The sequence below is a fragment of the Aquarana catesbeiana genome, linkage group LG01, assembly GCF_042186555.1.
Source record: "Aquarana catesbeiana isolate 2022-GZ linkage group LG01, ASM4218655v1, whole genome shotgun sequence".
Lineage (NCBI taxonomy): Eukaryota > Metazoa > Chordata > Amphibia > Anura > Ranidae > Aquarana > Aquarana catesbeiana.
Genome location: NC_133324.1, coordinates 883,207,700 through 883,232,971, shown reverse-complemented (window position 1 = coordinate 883,232,971; position 25,272 = coordinate 883,207,700). Strand labels below are relative to the sequence as shown.

The 25,272-nt window shown below is 42.4% G+C and overlaps 1 protein-coding gene across 2 annotated transcripts in view; it reads right to left on the bottom strand.

Moving 5' to 3' along the window:
- Nucleotides 1-916: 916 nt before the first annotated feature.
- The window catches only part of TRMT44 (tRNA methyltransferase 44 homolog), a 115,263-nt gene continuing 90,907 nt past the window's right edge, over nucleotides 917-25,272 (bottom strand). For both annotated transcript variants that reach the window (XM_073610797.1, XM_073610804.1), the window contains one exon: nucleotides 917-2,020. In XM_073610797.1, coding sequence (XP_073466898.1) covers nucleotides 1,770-2,020 — 251 coding nt within the window. In that variant the 3' untranslated portion in view covers nucleotides 917-1,769. The remainder of the gene's footprint in view (nucleotides 2,021-25,272) is intronic.

The window sequence follows — 25,272 nt, the reverse complement described above, 5'->3', positions numbered from 1 at the left end:
GCAGATCCAACTCAGACTAATAAGGACGCGTGGCTCTCGGCGCAAGATGCGCTGTACCGGATCACGGCATCCGCAGCGGAGAGAAAGAGATTCTTTCACAAAGCCGCATTCTATGAGGAGGCTGAGCACGCTGGATGCCTGTTAGCAACTATTGCCCACTCCCATCAAACCTCCCCCTCTATTGGGGCACTACGTACCCACCTTGGTGGGCTAACCAACTCCAAATTTTGTCAGAACTTGTGAGATTTTACTCTTCTCTCTACGAATCCAAACATATTCATCAGATTCTTTAACTGAATATTTGGACACTGTCCAGTTGCCCAGCTTAACGGCGGAATCTAGGGCGATGCTAGATGCCCCCCTAACTATCGAAGAGTTGCAGACGGCGACCAGGGTTGTTGTCCTGCTGGAAGATGAACCTCCGCCCCAGTCTCAAGTCTTTTGCAGACTCAAACAGGTTTCCTTCTAAGATTGCCCTGTATTTGGCTCCATCCATCTTCCCATCAACTCTGACCAGCTTCCCTGTCCCCACTGAAGAAAAGCATTCCCACAACATGATGCTGACACCACCATGTTTGCACGACTAATAGTTGTCCTATGGACAGATTCTCCCACCTGAACTGTGGATCTCGGCAGCTCCACCAGAGTTACCTTGGGCCTCTTGGCTGCTTCTCTGATTAATGCTCTCCTTCTAAAGCCTGTCGGTTTAGGTGGACGGCCATGTCTTGGTAGGTTTGCAGTTGTGTCATACACTTTCCATTTTGGGATGATGGATTGAACAGTGCTCTGTGGGATGTTTAAAGCTTGGAATATTTTTTTTAAACCTAACCCTGCTTTAAACTTCTCCACAACTTTATCCCTGACCTGCCTGGTGTGTTCTCTAACATACGTCCAACAAATTTCTCTAACAAACCTCTGAGGGCTTTACAGAACACATGTATTTATACTGATATTAAATTATACACAGGTACATTTACTAATTAGGTGACTTCTGAAGGCAATTTGCTCCTACAGATTTTAGGTAGAGGTATCAGAGTAAAAGGGGGCCAACTACAAATGCACGCCACACTTTTCAGATATTTGTAAGAAATTTTGAAAAACATTTATCATTTTCCTTCCACTTCACAATTATGTGCGACTTTATGTTAGTCTATCACATAAAATCTCAATAAAATACATTTACATTTTTGGTTGTAACATGACAAAATGTGGAAAATTTCAAGGGGTATGAATACTTTTTTCAAGGCACTGTATATACATACAGAGAGGGAGAGAGATTATTTGTGATGTCTCTGTATGTTTAAATTGTTACAATTTGTTTCAATTAATTAAACTAGGGTTCACACAGAATACAAATCACTATAATTTACGCAACAACTCTTCTGAGAGACAACAAAAGAATTTAACACTGCCATTACTTATTCTTAGCATCAACTACAAACTTGCATAAAAAAAACTCCAATATCTCAATAACAATAATGACTGCAATAAAAATAATAACAGTTGTCATATAGATTTATAAAAACCTTACATATAATTTTTGCAGCAAGGCATTGGCAGGTGCTACAGACCAACTGTGACAAATGTCAAGAACAAAAAGCCCAATGAATCACAGCGCTAACTACATTTCCAACTTAATTAGTCAAACAATTAACACAGAAATTGTTCTTTTGTTCTTTGGCTCGATAAATGTAACAATTAGGAAAAATCAAGGAAAACACCACAAATAGTAATGGGTGAAAACAACAACTTGCTAGGTTTATTGTTTTTTAATGGGATTCGTGGGGTCTGTGTTTTTTCCTGCCAGGAAGTGTACTTGGCCGCAGCTCCACGGGCCCATGTGCGTAAGGGCACTTGGAGGCGGCACGAGGGCAGCCGTTGGGGTGGTTTACATAAAACCAGCACAGTCTTGTTTTTAAAACGTTGGGCAAAAGTCTTTTTTTGGCTTCTGCTTTGCTTTTGTTTGATGGCGTTTGCTCATCTTGGCTCCAATCCCGTATAGATACGCTGGAATTCATGACTGCAGGATAAAAGACAATATACGAACAAAATTAAAACTGCACACAGAAAAAAAACGCTTTAATTCATTTAAAGGGTATTACCACTTTTGCAGTCTTATTTGAGAAAACCCCACTTTATGTTTGTTATATGTACAGACAGGGTCAGTTATATTAACCACTTGCTGACTGCCCTATAGCAGTTTTACTGCTACAGGGCAGATGTGCACCGCATCACGTATATATATGTGATGCCGCATTTCCGCCTGCAGGGGGGCGCACCGCTTCTGCTGTGATTATCCACAGCAGACGCCGATATGCGGGTGTCGGGCATTCGATGTCCGCTGGCACCCGCCAATCATTGGGCAGGGGCTCAGAACAGAGCACTGCCTACGTAAAAAGGCCAGAGTTCCATTTTCTTTGGGGGGCAAAGCAGGGACTCAAATCCATCTCTTCCACTAGTAAAAGCAGCACATATAGTAAACACAAAAAACTGGCTAGACACACAGTTAACCCTTAGATCGCCCTAGATGTTAACCCCAGACAGTGTCATTAGTACAGTGACAGTGCATATTTTTAGCACTGATCACTGTATCTAGTCACTGGTTCCCGCAAAGTGTTAAACGTGTCAGTGCCCGATTGCCGCAATATCGTAGTTCCTCTATAAGTCGCTGATTGCTGCCAATACTAGTATAAAAATAATTTAAATTAAATTCCAGTATAAATCCCATAGTTTGTAGACGCTATAATGTTCATATAAACAAATCAACATACACTTAAGATTTTTTTTCTTTTTTTTTTACCAAAAACATGTAGCAGAATACATACTGGCCTAAAAATGTATGAAGAAATTAGATTTATTTCATTGGATATGTTTTATAGCAGAAAGTAAAAAACTTTTTTTTTTTTCAAGATTTTCGGTCTTTTTATGTTAATAGTGCAAAAAATAAAAAACGCATTGGTGATCAAATACCACCAAAACAAAGCTCTATAATGTGGGGAAAAAAAAATGACATAAATATTATTTGCAGGACCGTTCAATTGTCAGTTAAAGTAACACAGTGCCGTTTCACGAAAAGTGCCCTGGTCATGAAGGGAGGTAAATCTTCCGGAGGTCAAGTGGGTAAACATTACGGCAAAGCCCCCTCCTAAACATTACAAAGCAGGGAGAGCACGTAGGGATTTTTAGGTAAGTAAAGAGCACTTAAAAAGGTAATCAGTCATTTTAACATTAATTTTTAAGTTATCCTATGCTAATGTGAGCATGTAACAAATATAAAGCAGGTTTTATTCCAATTTGGCTGCAAAAGTGGAAATGCACATTGAGTAAAATTTAATTACATGTAAGAATTGCTGTTCTAATTTTTGGTCCAGGCATTCTTGGCCTTTAGGATTGCTAGCAATCTAAAAAGCGCGATTCACATACGAAAAAAAGCAAATGTTGTGCATTCGGCATTCCATTCACTTAAAGGGCTTCCCTGTGCACATTTGTTGCTGTGACAATCGTGGCATAATTGTGCCATGTTTGGGGTGCAATTCGCAATGAATTGCAGCCAAACACACACTGCGGGTTTTGCTGCGATTTGGAATTGTGGGCAGAACTGTGGCAATTCTGACCACAATTTCAAATTGCCTGTATGTGAACTGAGGCTTAATGTTAAAGAATGTATTCTACTGCACCTGGGGGCCTTATTGATTTAAAACTGAGCCACATGTTTGAAATATCTTACCTCTCTTTTTTGAAAACAATAAAAAAAAAAAACTATTTGTGACAGACCCCACCAGGACAGTGGCTTTTGGAGGGGACTGCAGGGTGGCCTCTTGCCTACTGACTATGGGCCCTGGCTTTTAAAGGGAGCACTACACTTTGGGAGGTGTGTGCCTTGGAGAACTCTTGGAGTGGTCTCCGGATCCAGGTCTCCCCGAAACACACGGATTTGGGGCCTTTGTGCCCAAACCAGCAAAGACTGCTTTAGACGGAGACTCAGAGCAGATGCTAATACAATCAGCTCAAAACAACCTGATACTGGGGTCTCCTTCTCTAATCAGTTTACTAAGGTGTCTTTTTCCCATTTTATCATTTCTCTATTGTGTGCCTCCTATGTGTGAATTCCCATTGTTAAAGCGACGAAGAATTAAAAAAATACCTGTGAGACAACGGCATAATGTGTTAGAATTCATCACATACTAGCACATTATGAAATACTTACCTTAGAACGAAGCCCTTCCAGCGGGACCCGCTTGCTGGTGTGATGGCTGACATCCTCCCCCGGTGTTTCTTCCAGCCATTCACAGGGCTCCGGCGCTGTGAGTGGCTGGAGCCGCAGTTTCCGGCATGGGCTCTGAAGGTTCGGCACTGTAAGCCGGTCCTTCAGAGCGCAGGCTTACCCGTAGGTACAAATGGTGTAACAGAGTTTACAACCACTTTAACCACCGCACGCCGATATACGTCCTTATTTTGAAGAGGAATATCTTTGTTATGGCAGCAGCTAGCTGCCATAACCCAGGTATCCTCTTTTTCGGCCGGCGGTCCGCTTTCCGATAAAGAGTGGTCTCTGCAGCGGATTCTCTGCAAGATCACTTTTATCGACGGCGGGAGAGGGCCCCCCCTCCTGCCGTGCTCTGGTGCCCTCCACCGCTTACCGGAGCCGTCAGCAGCGGCGGAGGTGATCAGATCTTCACCCTTGCTGGGCATGGAGCTGAGTGAGGGGAAGATGGCCCCTACCCGTCTCCATAACATTGCAGGGCGGAAGCGACGTCAAAAGGTCACTTCTGCCCATAGCTCTTAAAGGGACATTTTTTAAAATTATTTCTTTGAATGACATTTTTTTAAATTGCATTTTAGTGTAAATATAAGATCTGAGGTCTTTTTGAACCCAGATTTCATATTTAAGAGGTCCTGTCATTATTATTATACAGGATTTATATAGCTCCAACAGTTTACGCAGCGCTTTACAATATAAAAGGGAGACAATACAGTTATAATACAACAAAATACAAGAGGATTAAGAGGGCCTTGCTCAGAAGAGCTTACAATCTAATATGGTGGGGCAGGTGGTACAAAAGGTTGTAACTGTGGGGAATGAGCTGGTGGAAGTGGTAGGAGATTAGTTGGAGACGTGATAGGCTTTCCTGAAGAGATGAGTTTTTAGGGATCGCCTGAAGGTAGCAAGAGTAGGGGGTAGCCGGATAGATGGAGGTAGCGAGTTCCAGAGGATGGGAGAGGCTCTGGAGAAATCCTGGAGACGAGCATGGGAGGAGGAGATGAGGGAGCTTGAAAGCAGGAGGTCTTGAGAAGAGCGGAGAGGTTGATTTGGGTTACATTTGGAGACAAGATTAGTGATGTAGCTCGGGGGAGAGTTGTGAATGGCTTTGTATGTTGTGGTTAGTATTTTGAAATTAAATTAGCTGGGTGAATGGGATGTCATGCTTTTATGCTATTACTGCACAAATACGGTGTGACAGAAAGTATTGCATTCTCTAGGGTGCTAGAAAAAAAATAATAATGTTTGGGGGATCTAAGCAATTTTCTAGCAAAAAAAAAAAAAATTTTAACCACTTAAGGACCAAGCCTCTTTCTGATATTTGTTGTTTACAAGTTAAAAACAGTTTTTTTTTTTTTTTGTGCTAGAAAATTACTTAGAACCCCCAAACATGATACATTTTTTTTCTAACACACTAGAGAATAAAATGGCAGTCGTTGCAATACTTTGTCACACCGTATTTGCTCAGCGGTCTTACAAGCGCACTTTTTTTTTTTTTTTTAATGCACTTTTTTAAATTAAAAGATAAGACAACAGTAAAGTTAGCCCAATTGTTTTTTTATATTGTGAAAGATAATGTTACGCCGAGTAAATTGATACCCAACATGTTATGTTTCAAAATTGCACCCGCTCGTGGAATGGCGACAAACTTTTACCCTTAAAAATCTCCATAGGTAACATTTAAAAAAATATACAGGTTGCATGTTTTGAGTTACAGGTCTAGGGCTAGAATTATTGCTCTCGCTCTACCGATCACGGCGATGCCTCACATGTGTGGTTTGAACACAGTTTTCATATGCGGGCGCTACTCACCTATGCGTTCGCTTCTGCGCGTGAGCTCGTCGGGACGGGATGCGTTTAAAAAAAAAAAAATTCTTATTTATTTTACCTTTTATTTTTACACTTAAAAAAAAAAAAAAAAATTGTGTCACTTTTATTCCTCTTACAAAGAATATAAACATCCCTTGTAATAGAAAAAAAGCATGACAGGACCTCTTAAAAGTGAGATCTGGGGTCAAAAAGACCTCAGATCTCATACTTACACTAAAATGCAATTAAAAAAAAAAAAAAATTCATCTAAAAATAATAATTAAAAAAAAAATGACCCTGGAAGAGCTTTGGGACGGAAGTGACGTTTTGACGTCGCTTCTGCCCTGCATTGTTATGGAGATGGGTGGGGGCCATCTTCCCCTCACTCGTCTCCATGCCCAGCAAGGGTGAAGTGTGAGAAAGTAGATGCGCAACCCAAAAGAAATTTTTTTGAAAATCAAATGTGTGCAAAAATTCTGTCAGGACAGATCAATCAACTAGGATCATATACCAGCAAACAAATGCATTATCCAAATGAAACCTGTGTCAAAATAAATTATACATATATGCTGAAATAAACACAGAAAAAAGTCCATAGAGTGTGCTAAAATCCAATACAGGATGCAGATTGAAAACCCCCATAAAGTCCTTTCCAGAATGGGAACACACACTGTAGCCAGCAGATGATAAATAATAGGGAATGCCAGATGGCAGCTTACCAGAACCGTGGGACCTCTATCACGGAGGTCTAATGGGCACAGACAGGAGGAAACACTCAGGCGAGGGCGGTAGGTTTAAACATCCATCCAGCTTCACTTCTCCAGCAGTAAACACCTGGCTCCACTAAGCTCCGTAGGACCCACACAGGCAAGCAGGAATGGGGACTTCCTGAATGTATATCATAGGAACAAAGAAGAGAGCTTCATAGTGCAGTCCATTTAAATTAAAACTCTATTTATTAAAATGCCGACAAGCATATAGACAAGCAGACAGGCAGACTCTTCAAAAACGAAAGGAAAAACACAGCCGCGGCTCACGCCAGCTGAGTGTTATGCAGTGACGTCAAATTCTCTAGCTCCGCCCAACGTTGCGTTTCTGTGTACAAGGCATCTATGGGGAAGGAGGCTAGGATGAGACGTCACTCACTAAGCTGCATATATACCTTGGCAGGAACGTGACACCAGAAGCTCGACTAGAGGAAATCTCCAATCAACCTCCGGTGTATATAGGGCAGAAAAACACCTGCTTTCAACGAGAGTGACAAAATCAATCACCATCCCATAGAAAGGAGAATGTTCCTGCATAGTTAAATCAACCTCAAGGATACAATAATGTATATAAAAATCAACATATATAATTCATAAAATACAAATTCATAAAGGTGATAAATAATTATACAATAAATATTTAAAAAATGTTTAAAAATTAATGAATGATAAAAACAGAAACAAAAATTGGGTCATTATTTTTATCTCGACTAGAAATCTCATATATTGTCAAGGGGTGATACCATACATTATCTTATGAGTATTTTATGAAGAGCAATCTGACTAAAATATGAATACCCCTACAACTAAAAAAGGGAGGAGAAAAGGGGGATAAGAGACCAAAAAGGAGAAGATTAACCCCATCTTCCAAAAACATAAAGGGGAAGGAGGGGGACCACATAACTCATTTGTCAGGAGATGGTATACAGTACAGAGGATTCTTATACCGGGAACCCCTTAGCTATTATTAATGTAACAGTTTATATCCCACTCTATGTTCAGGCCTAACGGGCTATAACAACGCATGTCAAAGATCCATTTAGTTTCACGGCGTGAAATATGTCTTTTCAGGTCATCGCCTCTCCGGTGGGGAACAAATTTCTCTATAGCAATGACCTCTAATAGTGAAGGGTCTCGATTGTGAAATTGGCAAAAGTGCCGAGAGACACTATGGCCAACGAAACCGCTTCTCATATTGGAAAGATGCTCCCCTATTCTGATTTTAAGCGCCCGGGTGGTCCTTCCAATATATTGGAAGCCACACGGGCACCGGAGCAGGTAAACCACGCCTATAGTCTTGCATGTAATAAACTCAGTAATAGAGAAAGTCCTAGAAGTGACACTTGAGGAAAAAGTGGAGGTTCTAATGGTTTTAGTAGTAGTACACATTGCGCACTTCCGGCACGGAAAAAAACCTTTGAGATTACCAAACATACTGATCCTTGGAGGAGGATCTACAACACTAGGAGCCACTAAATCTTTAACAGTCTGATTTTTTGATAAAGGACCTTAGGTCGTTCTGGAAGCTGTGGTCCCAATATTTTATCGCTTTTCAATACCTGCCAATGTTTTTGTATAGTTCTATTTACCCACCAAAAATGTGAAGAAAAGGTAGTCACAAAAGACCATTCAAGATCCTTTTTGTTTTCATCCATATTTTACATTTTAGGAATCAGTAGGTCCTGTCTATCTAAAAGGGCAATTTCCTGCATCTCTTTATCCAAATGTAGTGGTTTATATCCTTTCTCCACAAAACAATTTTTTAGGACACTCGCCTGGGACTCAAAGTCCTGAACCCGTGAGCAATTACGTCTAATACGTTGGAACTGTCCTCGGGGTATGGCTTTAAGCCAATTTGGATGATGGCCACTAGCAGTTGGTATATATCCATTTCTGTCCGTACTTTTGAAAAAGGTTTTGGTCAACAAAACTCCCTGTTGTTTAAAAATGACTAAGTCCAAAAAATTAACGGATGTAGTACTGAACCCATAGGTAAATCTAATACCCCACTGATTGGTATTGAGAGTTATCATGAAGATATTCAATGATTCCTCATCTCCTGTCCATAAAAAGAATGCGTCATCTATATAACGACGCCATAGGAGGAGGCGGAGTTCTTCCAAAGAAAAGAGTCTGTCATTCTCCCAAAGGGCCATGAACAAACAAGCTAAGCTGGGGGCAAATTTAGCCCCCATGGCTACGCCGGTAACCTGTAAATAAAATTGACCTCCATAGAAAAAATTGTTATGTTCCATGGCAAAACGAAGCAACTTCATGACAAACTCCAACGTAGACGAGTTTATAGAAAGTTCTTTATTAAGAAAAAACCTAGCCACCTGGTAGCCTAACTTGTGGGGTATAATGAGGTGACGTCTGCTGTTACAAGCAAAACATTCAGATATTTCCCTCATAATTTGCATAGAGTCTTTCAAAAACGCTGGTGTTTTGGTAACCACAGGTTGAAGAAAACGGTCGACAAATTTCCCTATTCGAGAAGTAAGGGAGTCGATGCCACTTACTATGGGGCGGCCTGGGGGTTGACTGGGATTCTTATGGACTTTTGGGATATAGTAGATGATTGGGGTTCGTGGTGCTAGTGGGATAAGAAAATCCAATTCCTTCTTGTATCCATCTTGAACGATGCCATTCAGAGATTTCTTATATACATTTATAGAATCATTTTTAAGATCGTATATGTATCTCTGTCTGACAATAAGCGTTCCATCTCATTCACATAATCAGTTTTCCCCCATAGTAAGTGGCATCGACTCCCTTACTTCTCAAATAGAGAAATTTGTCAACCATTTTCTTCAACCTGTGGTTACCAAAGCACCAGCGTTTTTGAAAGACTCTATGCAAATCATGAGGGAAATATCTGAATTTACAGTGGATGTTTTGCTTGTAACAGCAGACGTCACCTCATTATACCCCACGAGTTAGGCTACCAGGTGGCTAAGTTTTTTCTTAATAAAGAACTTTCTAAAAACTCGTCTACATTGGAGTTTGTCATGAAGTTGCTTCGTTTTGCCATGGAACATAACAATTTTTTCTATGGAGGTCAATTTTATTTACAGGTTACCGGCGTAGCTATGGGGCTAAATTTGCCCCCAGCTTAGCTGGTTTGTTCATGGCCCTTTGGGAGAATGACAGACTCTTTTCTCTGGAAGAACCCCTTATATAGATCGTTATATAGATGACACATTCTTTTTATGGAAAGGAGATGAGGAATCATTGAATATCTTCATGACAACTCTCAATACCAATGATTGGGGTATTACATTTACCTATGGGTTCAGTACTACATCCTTTAATTTTTTGGACTTAGTAATTTTTAAAGAACAGGGAGTTTTGTTGACCAAAAGCTTTTTCAAAACTATCGACAGAAATGGATATATTCCAACTGATAGTGGCCATCATCCAAATTGGCTTAAAGCCATACCCCGAGGACAATTCCAACGTATTAGACGTAATTGCTCACGGGTTCAGGACTTTGAGTCCCAGGCCCAGGCGAGTGTCCTAAAAAATCGTTTTGTGGAGAAAGGATATAAACCACTAGATTTGGATAAAGAGATGCGGGAAATTGCCCTTTTAGATAGACAGGACCTACTGATCCCTAAAACGAAAAATATGGATGAAAACAAAAAGGATCTTGAATGGTCTTTTGTGACTACCTTTTCTTCACATTTTTGGTGGGTAAATGGAACGATACAAAAACATTGGCAGGTATTGAAAAGCGATAAAATATTGGGACCGCAGCTTCCAGAACGACCTAAGGTCCTTTATCGAAAAAAATCAGACCATTAAAGATTTAGTGGCTCCTAGTGTTGTAGATCCTCCTCCAAGGATCAGTATGTTTGGTAATCTCAAAGGTTTTTTTCCGTGCCGGAAGTGCGCAATGTGTGCTACTTCTAAAACCATTAGAACCTCCACTTTTTCCTCAAGTGTCACTTCTAGGACTCTCTTCATTACCGAATTTATTACATGCGGGACTATAGGTGTGGTTTACCTGCTCCGGTGCCCGTGTGGCTTCCAATATATTGGTAGGACCACCCAGACCACCCAGAATAGGGGAGCATCTTTCCAATATAAGAAGAGGTTTAATTGGCCATAGTGTCTCTTGGCACTTTCACCAATTTCACAATCGAGACCCTTCACTATTAGAGGTCATTGCTATAGAGAAATTTGTTCCCCATCGGAGAGGCGATGACCTAAAAAGACATATTTCACGCCGTGAAACTAAATGGATCTTTGACATGCGTTGTTATAGCCCATTAGGCCTGAACATAGAGTGGGATATAAACTGTTACATTAATAATAGATAAGGGGTTCCCAGTATAAAGAATCTCCTGTACTGTATACCATCTCCTGACAAATGAGTTATGTGGTCCCCCTCCTTCCCCTTTATGTTTTTGGAAGATGGGGTTAATCTTCTCCTTTTTGGTCTCTTATCCCCCTTTTGTCCTCCCTTTTTTAGTTGTAGGGGTATTCATATTTTAGTCAGATTGCTGTTCATAAAATACTCATAAAATAATGGATGGTATCACCCCTTGACAACATATGAGATTTCTAGTCGTTGAGATAAAAATAATGACCCAATTTTTGTTTCTGTTTTTATCATTCATTAATTTATAAACTTTTTTTTAATATTTATTGTATAATTATTTATCACTTATATGAATTTGTATTTTATGAATTATATGTTGATTTTATATACATTATTGTATCCTTGAGTTGATTTAACTATGCAGGAACATTCTCCATTCTATGGGATGGTGATTGTTTTTGTCACTCTCGTTGAAAGCAGGTGTTTTTCTGCCCTATATACACCGGAGGTTGATTGGAGATTTCCTCTAATCGGGCTTCGGGTGTCCCGTTCCTGCCAAGGTACATATGCAGCTTAGTGAGTGACGTCTCATCCTAGCCTCCTTCCCCGTAGATGCCTTGTACGGAGAAACGCAGCGTTGGGCGGAGCTAGAGGATTTGACGTCACTGCATACCAGTCAGCTGGCGTGAGTCGCGACTGTGTTTTTCCTTTCGTTTTTGAAGAGTCTGCCTGTCTATATGCATGTCGGCATTTTAATAAATTGATTTTTCATTTAAATGGACTGCACTATGAAGCCCTCCTCTTTGTTCCTATGATATACATTCTGGAAGCCCCCATTCCTGCTTGCCTGTGTGGGTCCTACGAAGCTTAGTAGAGCCAGGTGTTTACTGCTGGAGGAGTGAAGCTGGATGGATATGTAAACCTACCGCCCTCACCTGAGTGTTTCCTCCTGTCTGTGCCCATTAGACCTCCGTAACAGAGGTCCCAACGGTTCTGGTAAGCAGCCATCTGGCATTCCCTATTATTTATCATCTGCTGGCTACAGTGTGTTCCCATTCTGGAAAGGACTTTATGGGGGTTTTCGATCAGCATCCTATATTGGATTTTAGCACACTCTATGGACTTTTTTCTGTGTTTTTATTTCAGCATATATGTATAATTTATTTTGACACAGGTTTCATTTGGATAATGTATTTGTTTGCTGGTACATGATCCTAGTTGATTGATCTGTCCTAACTGAAACCGGGCCACTCACTGAAGAAGAAGATACCGGGGTTATGGCTGCAAGCTGCTGCCATAACAACAATACTCCTCTACAAATAGCCGAAGTAGAACGACGGTGGGCGGTCCGGAAGTGGTTAACTTGTAAACAACACATCTCAAAAAGAGGCTCGGTCCTTAGGTGGTTAAGTGAGTCACCTACTGTTTCTGTCTGTCTGCTCATCTCTTGAAGATGTGATTTATATTGTGTCCACTTTATCTGGTTACCGAGCTATTGTGGGATGTTATATGTTTATGTTGACTAGCTTACTGTTTAATTAGATCACTGCTTATGTTTATGGTAGCTGTTCCTTAGATGTACTGTTTACAGTTTGCATTGGTTAGGTTATAATGTAATCAAACTCTTATCTGATCTTGCATGGTATATAATCGGTGTAAAGTTCCAGTTTGCACCTAAGCTAGTGTCATCTAGTTCTTGGGTGCAATGCTGAGCTACAATAACCGGTTCCTGGTTCCAGGATGGAGGAAGCTGTATCTTGACGGAGGTACCCAAGCTGGGCGCTGGATGGTTGTCACACTTGAAACAGGAATGTATTTTAGATCTGGAGATTAGGGCTCCTTCACACATGCTTTGTTCTCTGAAAAGCAATTCACATTTGGATCTCTCTTTGGACAGCATTTGATAGGCGGTAAGGAGGCGTTTTGAATAAGGGGCGCTTGCAGAGCAGGGGCGCTTGCAGAGCACATGGTTAAGGGGCGCTTGCAGAGCAGCCCCAGCCACATGAACAGGCCGTGCTTGGCAGGCACCGCGCACCTGCCCAAAAATGACAGGGGGCACAATTACTGCCGCAGCCACAAAGCATCTGCCTCTGTAACTAAAGCAGCTGCAGTTAAACTGCAACCCAACAGTGGGGGTTTACCGCAACCCCCCTCCACCAAAAATCATGTGTAAATGAGCAGCTGCTAGCTACTCCATCATCACCATAAGTATAAAATGCAGGCACTTAAAGGATAAGTTCACCTTTGGAACATGTTCCAAATTCTAGAATATTCAGCTTCAATTGGAGTTTACCTCCACAGTAGCTTTTTCTGCTATTAGATGTGCTCAGTTTGATGGCTAGCACTATTCAAAGTACTTCCTCCAAGCCCAGATTGTCCTGGACCCGCCCCAGGCTCTGATTGGGCAGTGAAACAAGAGTCAGCCCAGTGATGAGCCCATCTCTATGTCACTCTCCCCTTTCCTCCTATTAGCATGCTTCTGGGAAGCAAACAAATTGATTGGCCCCTTGCACTTCTATTGTATCCCTCACTCCAGTTCTACTGTACAGTATGGGGATTGTTAGAGGATGATACCAGGTTAAATTCAGGTACTTACATGGCTTGTATCTAAAAATACACGTACTGACATTATAATGGTTACAGATCAGTATTCATTTGTGTCTTTTATATCTACCCGGAGATCTCCTTTTGCAGAGAAAATCAACTGAAGGCAATGTCAGGTATGTACTATGATCTCCAAGAAGTCATATATGCCTTAAAGTTTTACACGTGCATGCATGCACGGACCATAAAAAAAAAAAAAAAAAATCTGATGTTCAACTTTAAGGAGGTCCAGCGATCACAGGTCGGCACACATGCAGCACATCAGAGTTTTGGTCTCTTTCCTGTGTGACTTGTTCTGCTGTTCTGCTGACCTCACATGTAAAGCCATGTGCTGATGAATCATAGACTACGGATACAATGACAGTATATGAGTAAATGTAATCCTCTTTACATTATTACATCTTAGTCATTATGTTTAGGGAGAAGGGGGTCCTAATAAAAGGACAAGAAATTCTGAAAAAAAAATCCAACAGTCAGTTACATGCAAGCCATACGGATTGCTCTATACCCTGTAGGGGCATTTAAGGTACTCCACTTAGGCTTCCTTTGTGCACTTCTAATGTGAGATGTGATGTTCTTAACACATGTCATATAATTATATATATAACCCTAGCATTGTGCTTTACAGCTGACGTGCAGGTGTCAAATACCAAAGCAATTCTGGCTTTTATCATATCCACATACAGAACAGAAATGTTTTCTAGCCCTTCAGTTTGGGAACAATCCTATAAGTATGCAACAGAGTCTCAAAGAAAAGATCCAAGAAAAAAACATTTGAATGTGAAATAAAAGTGATTGTAAAGTCTAGTCTTTTCTTCTATAAAAATAAAAAACATGTTATACTTAACCCCCTCTGTGCAGTGGATTTGCACAAAGCAAATGCAAATCGAGTGCCTCTTCTGTGATCCTGGCCCCTCCCTCCTGTTGAGTGACCATACAGCAAGCAGCTTGCTATGGGGCACCCGAGCCGAGCTGCAGCTCCCTGTGTCCATTCAGACACGGAGCCCCCCCCCCCCTCCTGATTGGCTAACTTACATTGATTGACACCAGCAGGAGCCAATAGTGCCGCTGCTGTGTCTCAGCCAATCAGGAAGGAGAGTCTCAGCCGGCCGAGACACTCATGGACATCGCAGGACAGAGATGGGGCTCAGGTAAGTATTAGGGGGGCTGAGGGGGCTGCTACACACAGAAGGCTTTTTATCTTATTGCTTAGAATGTATTAAGATAAAAAAAACCTTCTGACTTTACAACCCCTTTAACTCCTACTATATCTTTTTACACAGAAACATAGGCTAAACAATTGCATTAACCACTTGAAGACCAGGCCTATGCTGGCACATTTTGTTGGAACAGCAGGGTTCTTGTCCAGAAGGAGAAGTTCCCAGCCTAAAGGGCAGTTCAGCTGTTTTTCTTTTCATCTGCTCATCAAGGTCCCAGCTGGGATAGCTGGGGGACCTTTTCTACTTAAGGGCTCTTTCACACGGGGCGGATCAGTGATGATCCGCCCCGTGAACACCCGCTTGCTCAGCGGGGATCGCTCCGCCGATCCCCGCTGAGCAGGAAAATGATAACGGACCGTAGAGTCCGTCGTCACCCGATCCGATAACGGATGGAAAAGTAGGGTTTTCCTCCATTACACTTTTCGGATCGGAGCGGGTCGGATGTCATCGGACATGTCATCGCTGACATCCGACGCTCCATAGGGATACATGTATGTCCGTTTTTCCATCCGAAAACGGAAGGATGAAAAACAGACATACGGATCCTCCGTGTGAAAGAGCCCTAACTTTGCTGGACCTGATCAAGGGGTTTATGTGGGGATCTGGTGAGAAGAGTCTACATGGCACATGTCCGGGGGCATTTGTGAGTGCAGACCCTTGTTAGCGATCCCACTGACAGTGTGCTGCTACTTTCCCTCTTGCTATAGTGTCAGCCTTGCTGAAAGGTGGATATTCCTTATGGTGTCCTTGGCTGGCTCAATCCATTAGCTGCTGCAAGGACTGTGCTAGAAGGCTCTGAGAATGAGGAAAGTGTCCACAAGTTGCTCTGTTACCTTGCTAGAGTATCCCACAGCTACCCTACACCTCTCACCTCTCTAAAAAAAAGGATCCTCCTTATATAATGGCATAAAACAATCATATGTATGTTTTCCGTTTAGAAATGAAAAATAAATTGTGTAAGACAAATCATACAAGTGAATAAAATCAAAGTCCATCCAACTGTCTATTAAAAAATATTAATAATAATTTCAACTATTTGTGCTTAAAGAATACCGCATTCTTCCTGTGAGTATATCTGTGCTTCACTTTAATTCCTAAAGTTGAACTAAAAAGGCAAAACTTTTTTTTTTCCCATTTTGGATAGATTAAGGGAGGGTTATAACCCCTGTAGGGTTGATTTTTGCCACCTGTCCCATAGCCAAACAGGAAGTGATAGCCAAACAGGAAGTGAGAGGAAATCTCTGCAAATTAAGGGAATTCCTTGGTGACCCCCAGGTCACTATTGGAAGATTTCTTTTCTGGGGACAACCCAAAATGTGGGATTCTTTTTTGCTTTCACTTGCAATGATAATGGTAAACAGGACAAATAGAGAGGGTGAATCTCCTTAAGGCCCCTTTCACACTTGTGCTACTCCAAAGTCACGCGATTTTGACAAGTCAGTCATAGGACTGTGGATCCAACTTTGCCCCACGACTTGAAGTATGACTTCAATGAGCAGCAACGCGACTTTGATTACCAAATAATTAGGGGGAACCCCACAGCAATTTAAAAAAAAAAACAAAAAAAACAAAACAAAAACAAAAAACAAAACCGGCATGGGTTCCCCCTTCATGGGCATACCGGGCCCTTCGGTCTGGTATGGTTTTTAAGAGGAAACCCCCACGCCGAAAAAACGGTGTGGGGTCCCCCCCAAGATCCATACCAGACCCTTATCCGAACACCAGCCTGGCCGGTCAGGAAAGGGGGTGGGGACGAGCGAGCGCCCCCCCCGCCCCAAAGCACCTTGCCCCCATGTTGATGCCTTCCGCCGGGCTCCTCCGCTATCGTCTTCCAGCTCTTGTACTAGCGTTGAAAAAGAGAGGGGGAGGTTGGGACTTTAAATGAGGTGCGCATGATGCAGCCCAATCACACTCACAGAGGTGCAAACATATGTATGTTTATTAAGGACCAATGATCAACATGGCATAAAAACGCATTGCCTACATTAGACATAAAATAATCGCATATAGACAATAAATCTATGTATATACAACCATGGGACATGGGCGAGTACAATTATGCATCTTAATCCCCCAAACAAGATAAAAGTCATGTGAAGTAAAAAACATCTGAAAATTGGTCGACTTCAAAGTAGTTCCTGCACTAATTTTTTTCTGAAGTCGGATCCGTATTAACTGTTCCGACTTTGGCATGCGACTTGTGCATAAAGGGGAACTCCACGCCAATTAAAAAAAAAAAAATGTCATGGGTTCCCCCTTCAGGAGCATACCGGACCCCTTCGGTCTGGTATGGATTTTAAGGGGAATCCCCACGCCAGAAAAACTGCACCATACCAGACCCTTATCCAACATAAAGTCGTGCCAATACGAATGGTAGTCATTCAAAATCATGGAGAATGACTTGCCATCCGATTTTGCAGTCCAAAATCGTGGGACAAGTCATATAAGCGTGAAAGGGTTCTTACAAACCTAATGGGTGTTGTAATCCCTCCCTACTCTATCCAAAACTAAAAAAAAAGTTTTCCCTTTAGTTGTACTTAAACATGCAAAACCCAACTCCTGCCCAACTGCAACTTATCAGCACCAAAAAAGTTTTCGCATAAATACAGAGGGGGGGGGGGGGGGGGGGCGGAGAGCCTCGGAAACAGCCGAAAAGGCCAGAGGACACTTCGGCTGCCCTCGGCAAACCTCGGAAAGACTTCCTACCCGAGATTTGCCAAGGTCAGCCGCGCTACACTCGGGCCTTTCCATGCATTTTCGAACGTAACGTTCTGCTCTGCTCCGGCACTCCCCCACCTCGCTCGTTTTGCGAGACAACACTCGCAAACCGAGTTATGATTTTTAAAAATACAGTGCTCATATTGCGAAACGCTCGTTAGCCACGTTACGCGCAATCCGAGGTCCACTGTATATATAAAGTTATGATGCAAAACTGATCAGGACTAACCCTAAGGCTTCATGTTCACACTGCCCACTTTGACCGCCGTCCCCGGGAAACCAGCGCGATTTTGCCGCAGTTTGCGTCTTCCTGCGGCTGGTGGTCAAAACGTTTCCTTCCTGAACGCGATTCTTCCATGTTCAGAAGAGGGAGATTGAAGCTTCCCTAATCACAGCAGCTCCTAAACGTACATAGACAGACACCTTTTATGAAGTTGAGTTTAGGAGATTTGGCAAAAGAATGCCAAAAGTTCCTAAACTCAAGTTTAGGAGCTGCTAGTGTACATGAATCCCAAGACCAGTGGTCTCCAAATTGCGACCCAGCAGCCAGATCTGGCCCTTTTCTTGCCTTTATCCGGCCCTTGGGGCATTATTCCTCCCACTGATACTAGACACTATTCTGCCAACTGACACCAACAATGGGGCACCATTTCTCTCACTGATACCAACAATTATTCCTGCCAATGATACAAACGATGGGGCACTATTCCTCCCTCTAATACCAATTGTGGTGATGTTTACTCCCACTGATGACAGGAAAATGTCCACAGTCCGGCCCCCATAAAGTCTGAAGGACAATAAAGTGGCCCTTTGTTTAGAAGGTTTGGAGACCCCTGCCTAAGACAGACCCAGCTTAGACGAACTGTACTGTCCTTTAGGTGAACCAGAAAAAAATATGTTGAATACGGATAATTACAGTTTAACATCAGCCAGGAACTCCAGCTCTAACAGTAGGCATCTGAGAAATTACTATTTACTAAGACATTTCTAAGTATAATCATTTGTATTTGTCATTTCCATTTTAGCAGCCCCACACTGATATCACTCTCTAAAGCTATTTGTTCAAGTTAAAAGACAGATGATATTCAACAAAGGCTGCAGTTTACATGAAAGCTAAAAATGGTCATTCTGTTTTCTCCAAGAAGGGAAATAAGTTTACATTTAGCCTTAGGGTCTGTCTACCTGGGAGAATGGAGAGAAGCGGAGGTCAGAACAGCAATTTATTCTGACCCACACTTGTATTAAGGGCTTACAAAGGCAGGAATTAGAATGTTATTTTATATGAAAGAAGAAGAAACAAGGGCAATGAAACATCTCCAATAGGAAACTAACCATAACAGTACAATGCAATAAAACCTGTTCTAGCTGAACTCCAGGCAATCCGCTAAAAACACAAATAAAATAAAAAAGCTAGTTTAACTGCCCCAGCCCCGAAAGATTTTACCCCCTTCCTCACCAGAGCAATTTTTGCCATTCGGCACTGCGTTGCTTTAACTGACAATTGCGCAGTGGTGCGATGTTGCACCCAAACAAAATTGACGTCCTTTTTTCCCACAAATAGAGCTTTCTTTTGGTGGTATTTGATCACCTCTGCGGTTTTTATTTTTATTTATATAAATATTATAAACATTTTGCTATAATAAATATCCCCCCAAAATATATAAAAAAACATTTTCTTTTGTTTGCGCAAAAGTTATAGCGTCTACAGAATAGCGGATAGTTTTATGGCATTTTTATTATAAAATTTTTTTTTTTACTAGTAATGGCGGCGATCTGCAATTTTTATTGGGACTGCGACATCATGGCGGACACGTTGGACAATTTTGACACATTTTTGGGACCACTGGCATTTTTACAGCGATCAGTGCTATAAAAACGCATTGATTACTGTAAAAATGTCACTGGCAGGGAAGGGGTTAACACTAGGGGGCTATTAAGGGGTAAAGTGTTCCCTAGTGTGTGTTCTAACTGAAGTGGGGAGGGGACTGTGTAGGGGAAGAGATAGATCGCTGTTCACACTCTGTATGAACAGATGAGCTGTCACTTCTCCCCTCAGAGAACCGGAAACTGTGTTTACACATACAGATCCCGGTTCTCCGTGTGCCCCGAGCTATCGCGGGAGCCCGGCGGTGATCACGACCACTGGGCACTCGTATCGTCTCCGGGGGCAGCCACAGGGCGACGCAACGTTACATAGTGTCGTTTCACCTAGCTGTGCCATTCTGCCTCAGTACAACTGCAGCGGCTGGTCGGAAAGTGGTTAACTGTACAAGCATTTGTAACTCTGTTCAGCCAGTCTTGTAACCCAAGCACATTTGCTTGACATTAGTCTGGGCCTGGGCCTCCTGTAGACCATATTGCAGCACAGCAATAGACTCTGTGCACATGCACACAGGAAGGAAGAGCAGACAGTACTGAGACAAAACAATAAACCCTTCAATGCTTGACTTGTATTTCTATAAAACAACTACAATAAGCACTCATGTTCATGCGAATACTAGCTGTATATATAATACAGTTAACGCGATTCTCAGGCCCCTTTCACACTTGTGCGACCTGAAAGTTGCACGATTTTGCCACGAACTGAAGCCTGTGTAATCTTAAGATCTATGGACATCAAGTCAGATCAAAGTTATGCAGGGACTACTTTAAAGTCGCACAGATATAAATGGTACTCATTGGAAATCATGGGGTACGACTTGTCATTGCGACTTTGCAGTCCCAAGTTGCAGGACAAGTTGCACAAGTGTGAAAGGGGCCTCAACTGTGATACTTTTTACAATGTCTAAGTCAGTGGTTCTCAACCCTGTCCTCAAGTACCCACAACAGGCCATATTGTGGGAATTTCGCTCAGATAAAATAGCTGTCCATAATACCAAGCCATTGACTCGGATTTAAAGCACCTATACAAGGTAAAGGAAAACCTGTAAACATGGCCTGTTGGGGGTACTTGAGGACAGGGTTGAGAACCACTGGTCTAATTAATAGTGCACACCAACAGCCATTTATTCACATGAGAAGCACGTCGGAAATAAAAGCAACAAATTATAGCCTATTAAATTTGGGCCGCATAACTCTTTCTTTTATTGCTGCAGCATGGCCTGGTTACATGTCCTGTGATGTCGCCTCAGCTTTTTCAGGCCCTCCTCCCAAAAGGAGTGGCGTCAAGGATCCAATTCAACCACCAATGCCTTTGGGTGGATGACATACTTGACTGACAATTAAAATCGACTTTACACAGACTGGGAGGAGAAATTGGAAGAAAATGAGGTTACGTCAGAGGACATGTGACCCATTCCAGATTAGCCCCGCCTTCAACTTGGGCCATAGTGACAGAGAGCTAGGGGATTTTCTCTGAGCGCATGCTCGCTTTCTTTAAAGTGGATATAAACCCTCACAAATCCAGGGGAGTGAACAGCCTCAGATGATACACAGGGCTGAAACAAATCTCCCTACATAAGTTGTACATGTATATCTGCTGTCTTCAGCTTTATATATTCTTTAGAAAGTGCACACAGTGTTAGGAGATTTTCTCTTCCTGTTTAACACTGCAGTGAAGTGTGGGCATACAGCCAAGACAGCTGATTGGAGGAAAGACACACACCCCCTCTCCTCATAGGTAGAGACTTTCATAACTGTTAGTTGAATAGTTCAGGGCTCTGCTAATCTATTTAAAACACCCTCCCCAACACAAATTTCAGCCTGCTTTTATCCCAGTTGACAGAGAACATGTCAGAAGTTATCAGGCTGATAACAGAAGAACGGAGCAGGAGACAGCTACGTGCTTTGAAGAGAGATCAGAAAACACTGCAGATATATGTGCCCAGCTCAAATTTAATGAAAATCGGGTTTACATCCACTTTAAAGTAGTTGTAAAGTCAGAGTTTTTTTTTCATCTTAATGCATTATATGCTTTAAGATGAAAGGCCTTCTGTGTGCAGCTGCCCCCCTCAGCCCCCTAATACCCGAGCCCATCTCTGTCCAGCAATGTCCATGTGTCCCTCGGCCACCTCTCCCTCCTGACTGGCCGAGACACAGCAGCAGCGCCACTGGCTCCCGCTGCTGTCAATCAAAGTCGGTTAGCAAATCAGGAGAGAAGGTTGGGGCCCAGCCGCAGCTCCGTGTCTAAATGGACATACTGGGGGCTCTTGACAGGAGGGAGGGGTCAAGAGCAGCAAAGAGGGACCGTAGAAGAGGAGGATTCGGGCTGCTCTGTGCAAAACCACTGCACAGGGCAGGTAAGCATTTTATTTTTTTTTAACACGAGACATTACAATCACTGTAATGCATTCCTTGTGTTTAGGTGAAAAATGTTTAGCAGCAGTATTCCCCCTCACCCCTTTTACCTACCTGAGCCCTCATTCGATCCAGCACTGTGCCCATTTGCAGCTCTTCTCTCCCCTCACTTGCTGGTGACACTGGATTTTCTGAGGCAGCAGGAGCCATTGGCAAGTCATGCTGTCTATAGACAGTAACACATTGAGGCTTGGGAGCAAGCCCGCATGAGTACCTCCAAAGAAAGAGGGCTTTCTATAGGAGGCATTGCCAGAGGATGAGCCAGGAGCACCGGCAGGAGACTCGATATGAGGAGGTATGGGGCCGCTCTGTGCAATTCCATCATTCCTCTGATCCCTCAGCTGTTTAATCACTTCAGGATCGCCCACCGCACTTCTACTGTGGCAGGGCGGCCCTACAGTGCACATGTATGTATGTGATTTTGCAGCTCTGGGTAGAAGGCGTGCACATGCCCACCCGCCATCCAGGTTGTGCCATCATCATTTGCTACAGCACAAGCCGATCAGCGGGTCCCGCCCAATGGTTTATGGCCAGAACACGCTCACAGTAAATATTGTAAGGCCCAGTGTTAACCCCTCGACTGCCCCAGATGTTAACGCCTTCCCAGCCAGTGTCATTAGTACAGTGACAGTGTATAGCATTAGCACTGATCACTGTATTAGTGTCACTGGTGATGTCAGGGTCAGATTGTCTGCCGCACTATCACAGTCCCATTAGAAGCACACACACAAACACCCCATAGCTTGTAGATGCTAGAACTTTCACACAAACCAATATATACTTATTTGGATTTTTGTTTTTGCATTTGAGCTCTGTAAACATAAGGCTTTTTTCTTCCAGCAGAGCAGCTAAGAACAGAAAAATGTGGAAATGAGCCTGCAGCTCTAGCTGCTAGCTGTAAAGCTATGTATGAAATACGATTATTTTTCATTATATTATATTAAATTATAAATGAAAACATTTTTAAAAATGTTATTCTTGAACATAATAAAAGTGCATAGAATATACAGTATATTTTTTGCAATATCTGCATTGAGTTCACCTTTGAATAAAAAGTATTATTCTTTGTTCCAAGTTACATTAAGGTCATAACTTCCTAACCAGCTACAGTGGAACCTCGGATTGCGAGTAACGCGGTTAACGAGCGTTTCGCAATACGAGCAATTATTTTTTTAAAATCCTGACTCGGTTTGCGAGTGTTGTCTCGCAAAACGAGCAGGATTCAAGCCTCTACGGTGTGCAGTACCGCATTTGGCCAGAGGTGCGGGGGCGTCGGTGACACTCGGAGCGGTTCGGAACCCATCGGAAATACTCGGAAATACTCCATTCCCGAAGGTTTCCGAGTATTTCCGAGTCTCTCCAGTGCCCCCCACCTCTGGCCACATGCGGTATTGCATGCAATAGACGTCAATGTGGAATGAATGATCTTCATTTCCATTGATTTCTATGGGGAAACTCGCTTTGATGTGCAAGTGCTTTGGATTACAAGCATTCTCCTGGAATGGATTATGCTCGTAATCCAAGGTTCCACTGTATTATTAATGTGTTATAAAACAAACTTTCTAGCACAAAATAAGGCCCCTTTCACACGGGCGGATAGATTTCAGCTTTTAGCTGCGGATAGATCAAGTTATCTACCGCAGCTAAACTTAAACAATGCTTTCCTATGGTCCCATTCACACACTGCATTTAGCAACGGTCTCGTTACATGGGGTTTTGTGTGGTTAGAAAAAATAAATTTGACTGCGTCCAGGATCAATTTATTGCAGCTATCTGCACATAACTGCAGGTAATCGCAGTCTACCATTTCTCCTGCAGATAGCAGCAGCAACAAGGAAAGAAAAACAGGAAACACATTAGAAATGGCAAGAATGTTCCAAGCAGGAAGGAAGGAAGGCTTGGAACAGCTCATGATCCAAAGCACACAACGTCATCTGTAGAACATTGTGGAGCTTGCAGTGTGATGGCATGGGCATGCATGGCTTCCAGTGACACTGGGTCATTGGTGTTTATTGATGCGACAGAAGACAGAAGCAGCAGGATGAATTCTGCAGTGTTTAGAGATATACAATCACCCCAGATTCAGCCAAATGCAGCAACGTTAATTGGACGGCGCTTCACAGTACAGATAGACAATGATCTAAAGCACACTGCAAAAGCAACCCAGGAGCTTTTGAAGGAAAAGTGGTGGAATATTCTGCAATGGCTGAGTCAATCACCTGATTTCAACCCAACTGAGCATGTATTTTACTTGCTGAAGGCAAGACTAAAAGCAGAAAGACCCACAAAGAACAACTGAAGACAGCTGCAGTTAGAGCCTGGCAAAGCATCAGAAAGGAGGAAACCCAGTCTTTGGTAATGTCCATGGGTTACAGACTTCAGGCAGTCATTGCCAGTAAAGGATTATCAACAAAATATTTAAAATGAACATTTTATTTATGATTATATTCATTTGTCCAATTACATTTGAGCCCCTGATGAGGGGGGGGGGACTGTACAAAAATGTGTTCAACACCTTGAATTAAAGCTGAAAGTCTGCACTTCAAATTAATTTGGATTGTTTCATTTTAATTTTATTCTGGTGGCATAACAGAGCCAAAAGTCTGAAAATTGTGCCTTTGTTCAAATATATTTGGACCTAACTGTATCTGTTTGTCAAAGGTTAGAAAAAAGACTTTTTTGAGAAACTGAGGAGGGTGTTTTCACCAACTTTCTTGCACTAATTTACTTTCCATAGTTTTTTTCATGTATCACTGTAAATACCACCTAACTCTCCCACCACCCTACAGTTATGCATATATTAACGGGATGTGGCTTAAAGTTGTTGTAAACACTTATGCCCCGTACACACGGTCGGACTTTGTTCGGACATTCCGACAACAAAATCCTAGGATTTTTTCCGACGGATGTTGGCTCAAACTTGTCTTGCATACACACGGTCACACAAAGTTGTCGGAAAATCCGATCGTTCTAAACGCGGTGACGTAAAACACGTCTGTCGGGACTATAAACGGGGCAGTGGCCAATAGCTTTCATCTCTTTATTTATTCTGAGCATGCGTGGCACTTTGTCCGTCGGATTTGTGTACACACGATCGGAATTTCCGACAACGGATTTTGTTGTCGGAAATTTTTATAGCCTGCTCTCAAACTTTGTGTGTCGGAAAATCCGTTGGAAAATGTGTGATGGAGCCCACACACGGTCGGAATTTCCGACAACAAGGTCCTATCACACATTTTCCGTCGGAAAATCCGACCGTGTGTATGGGGCATT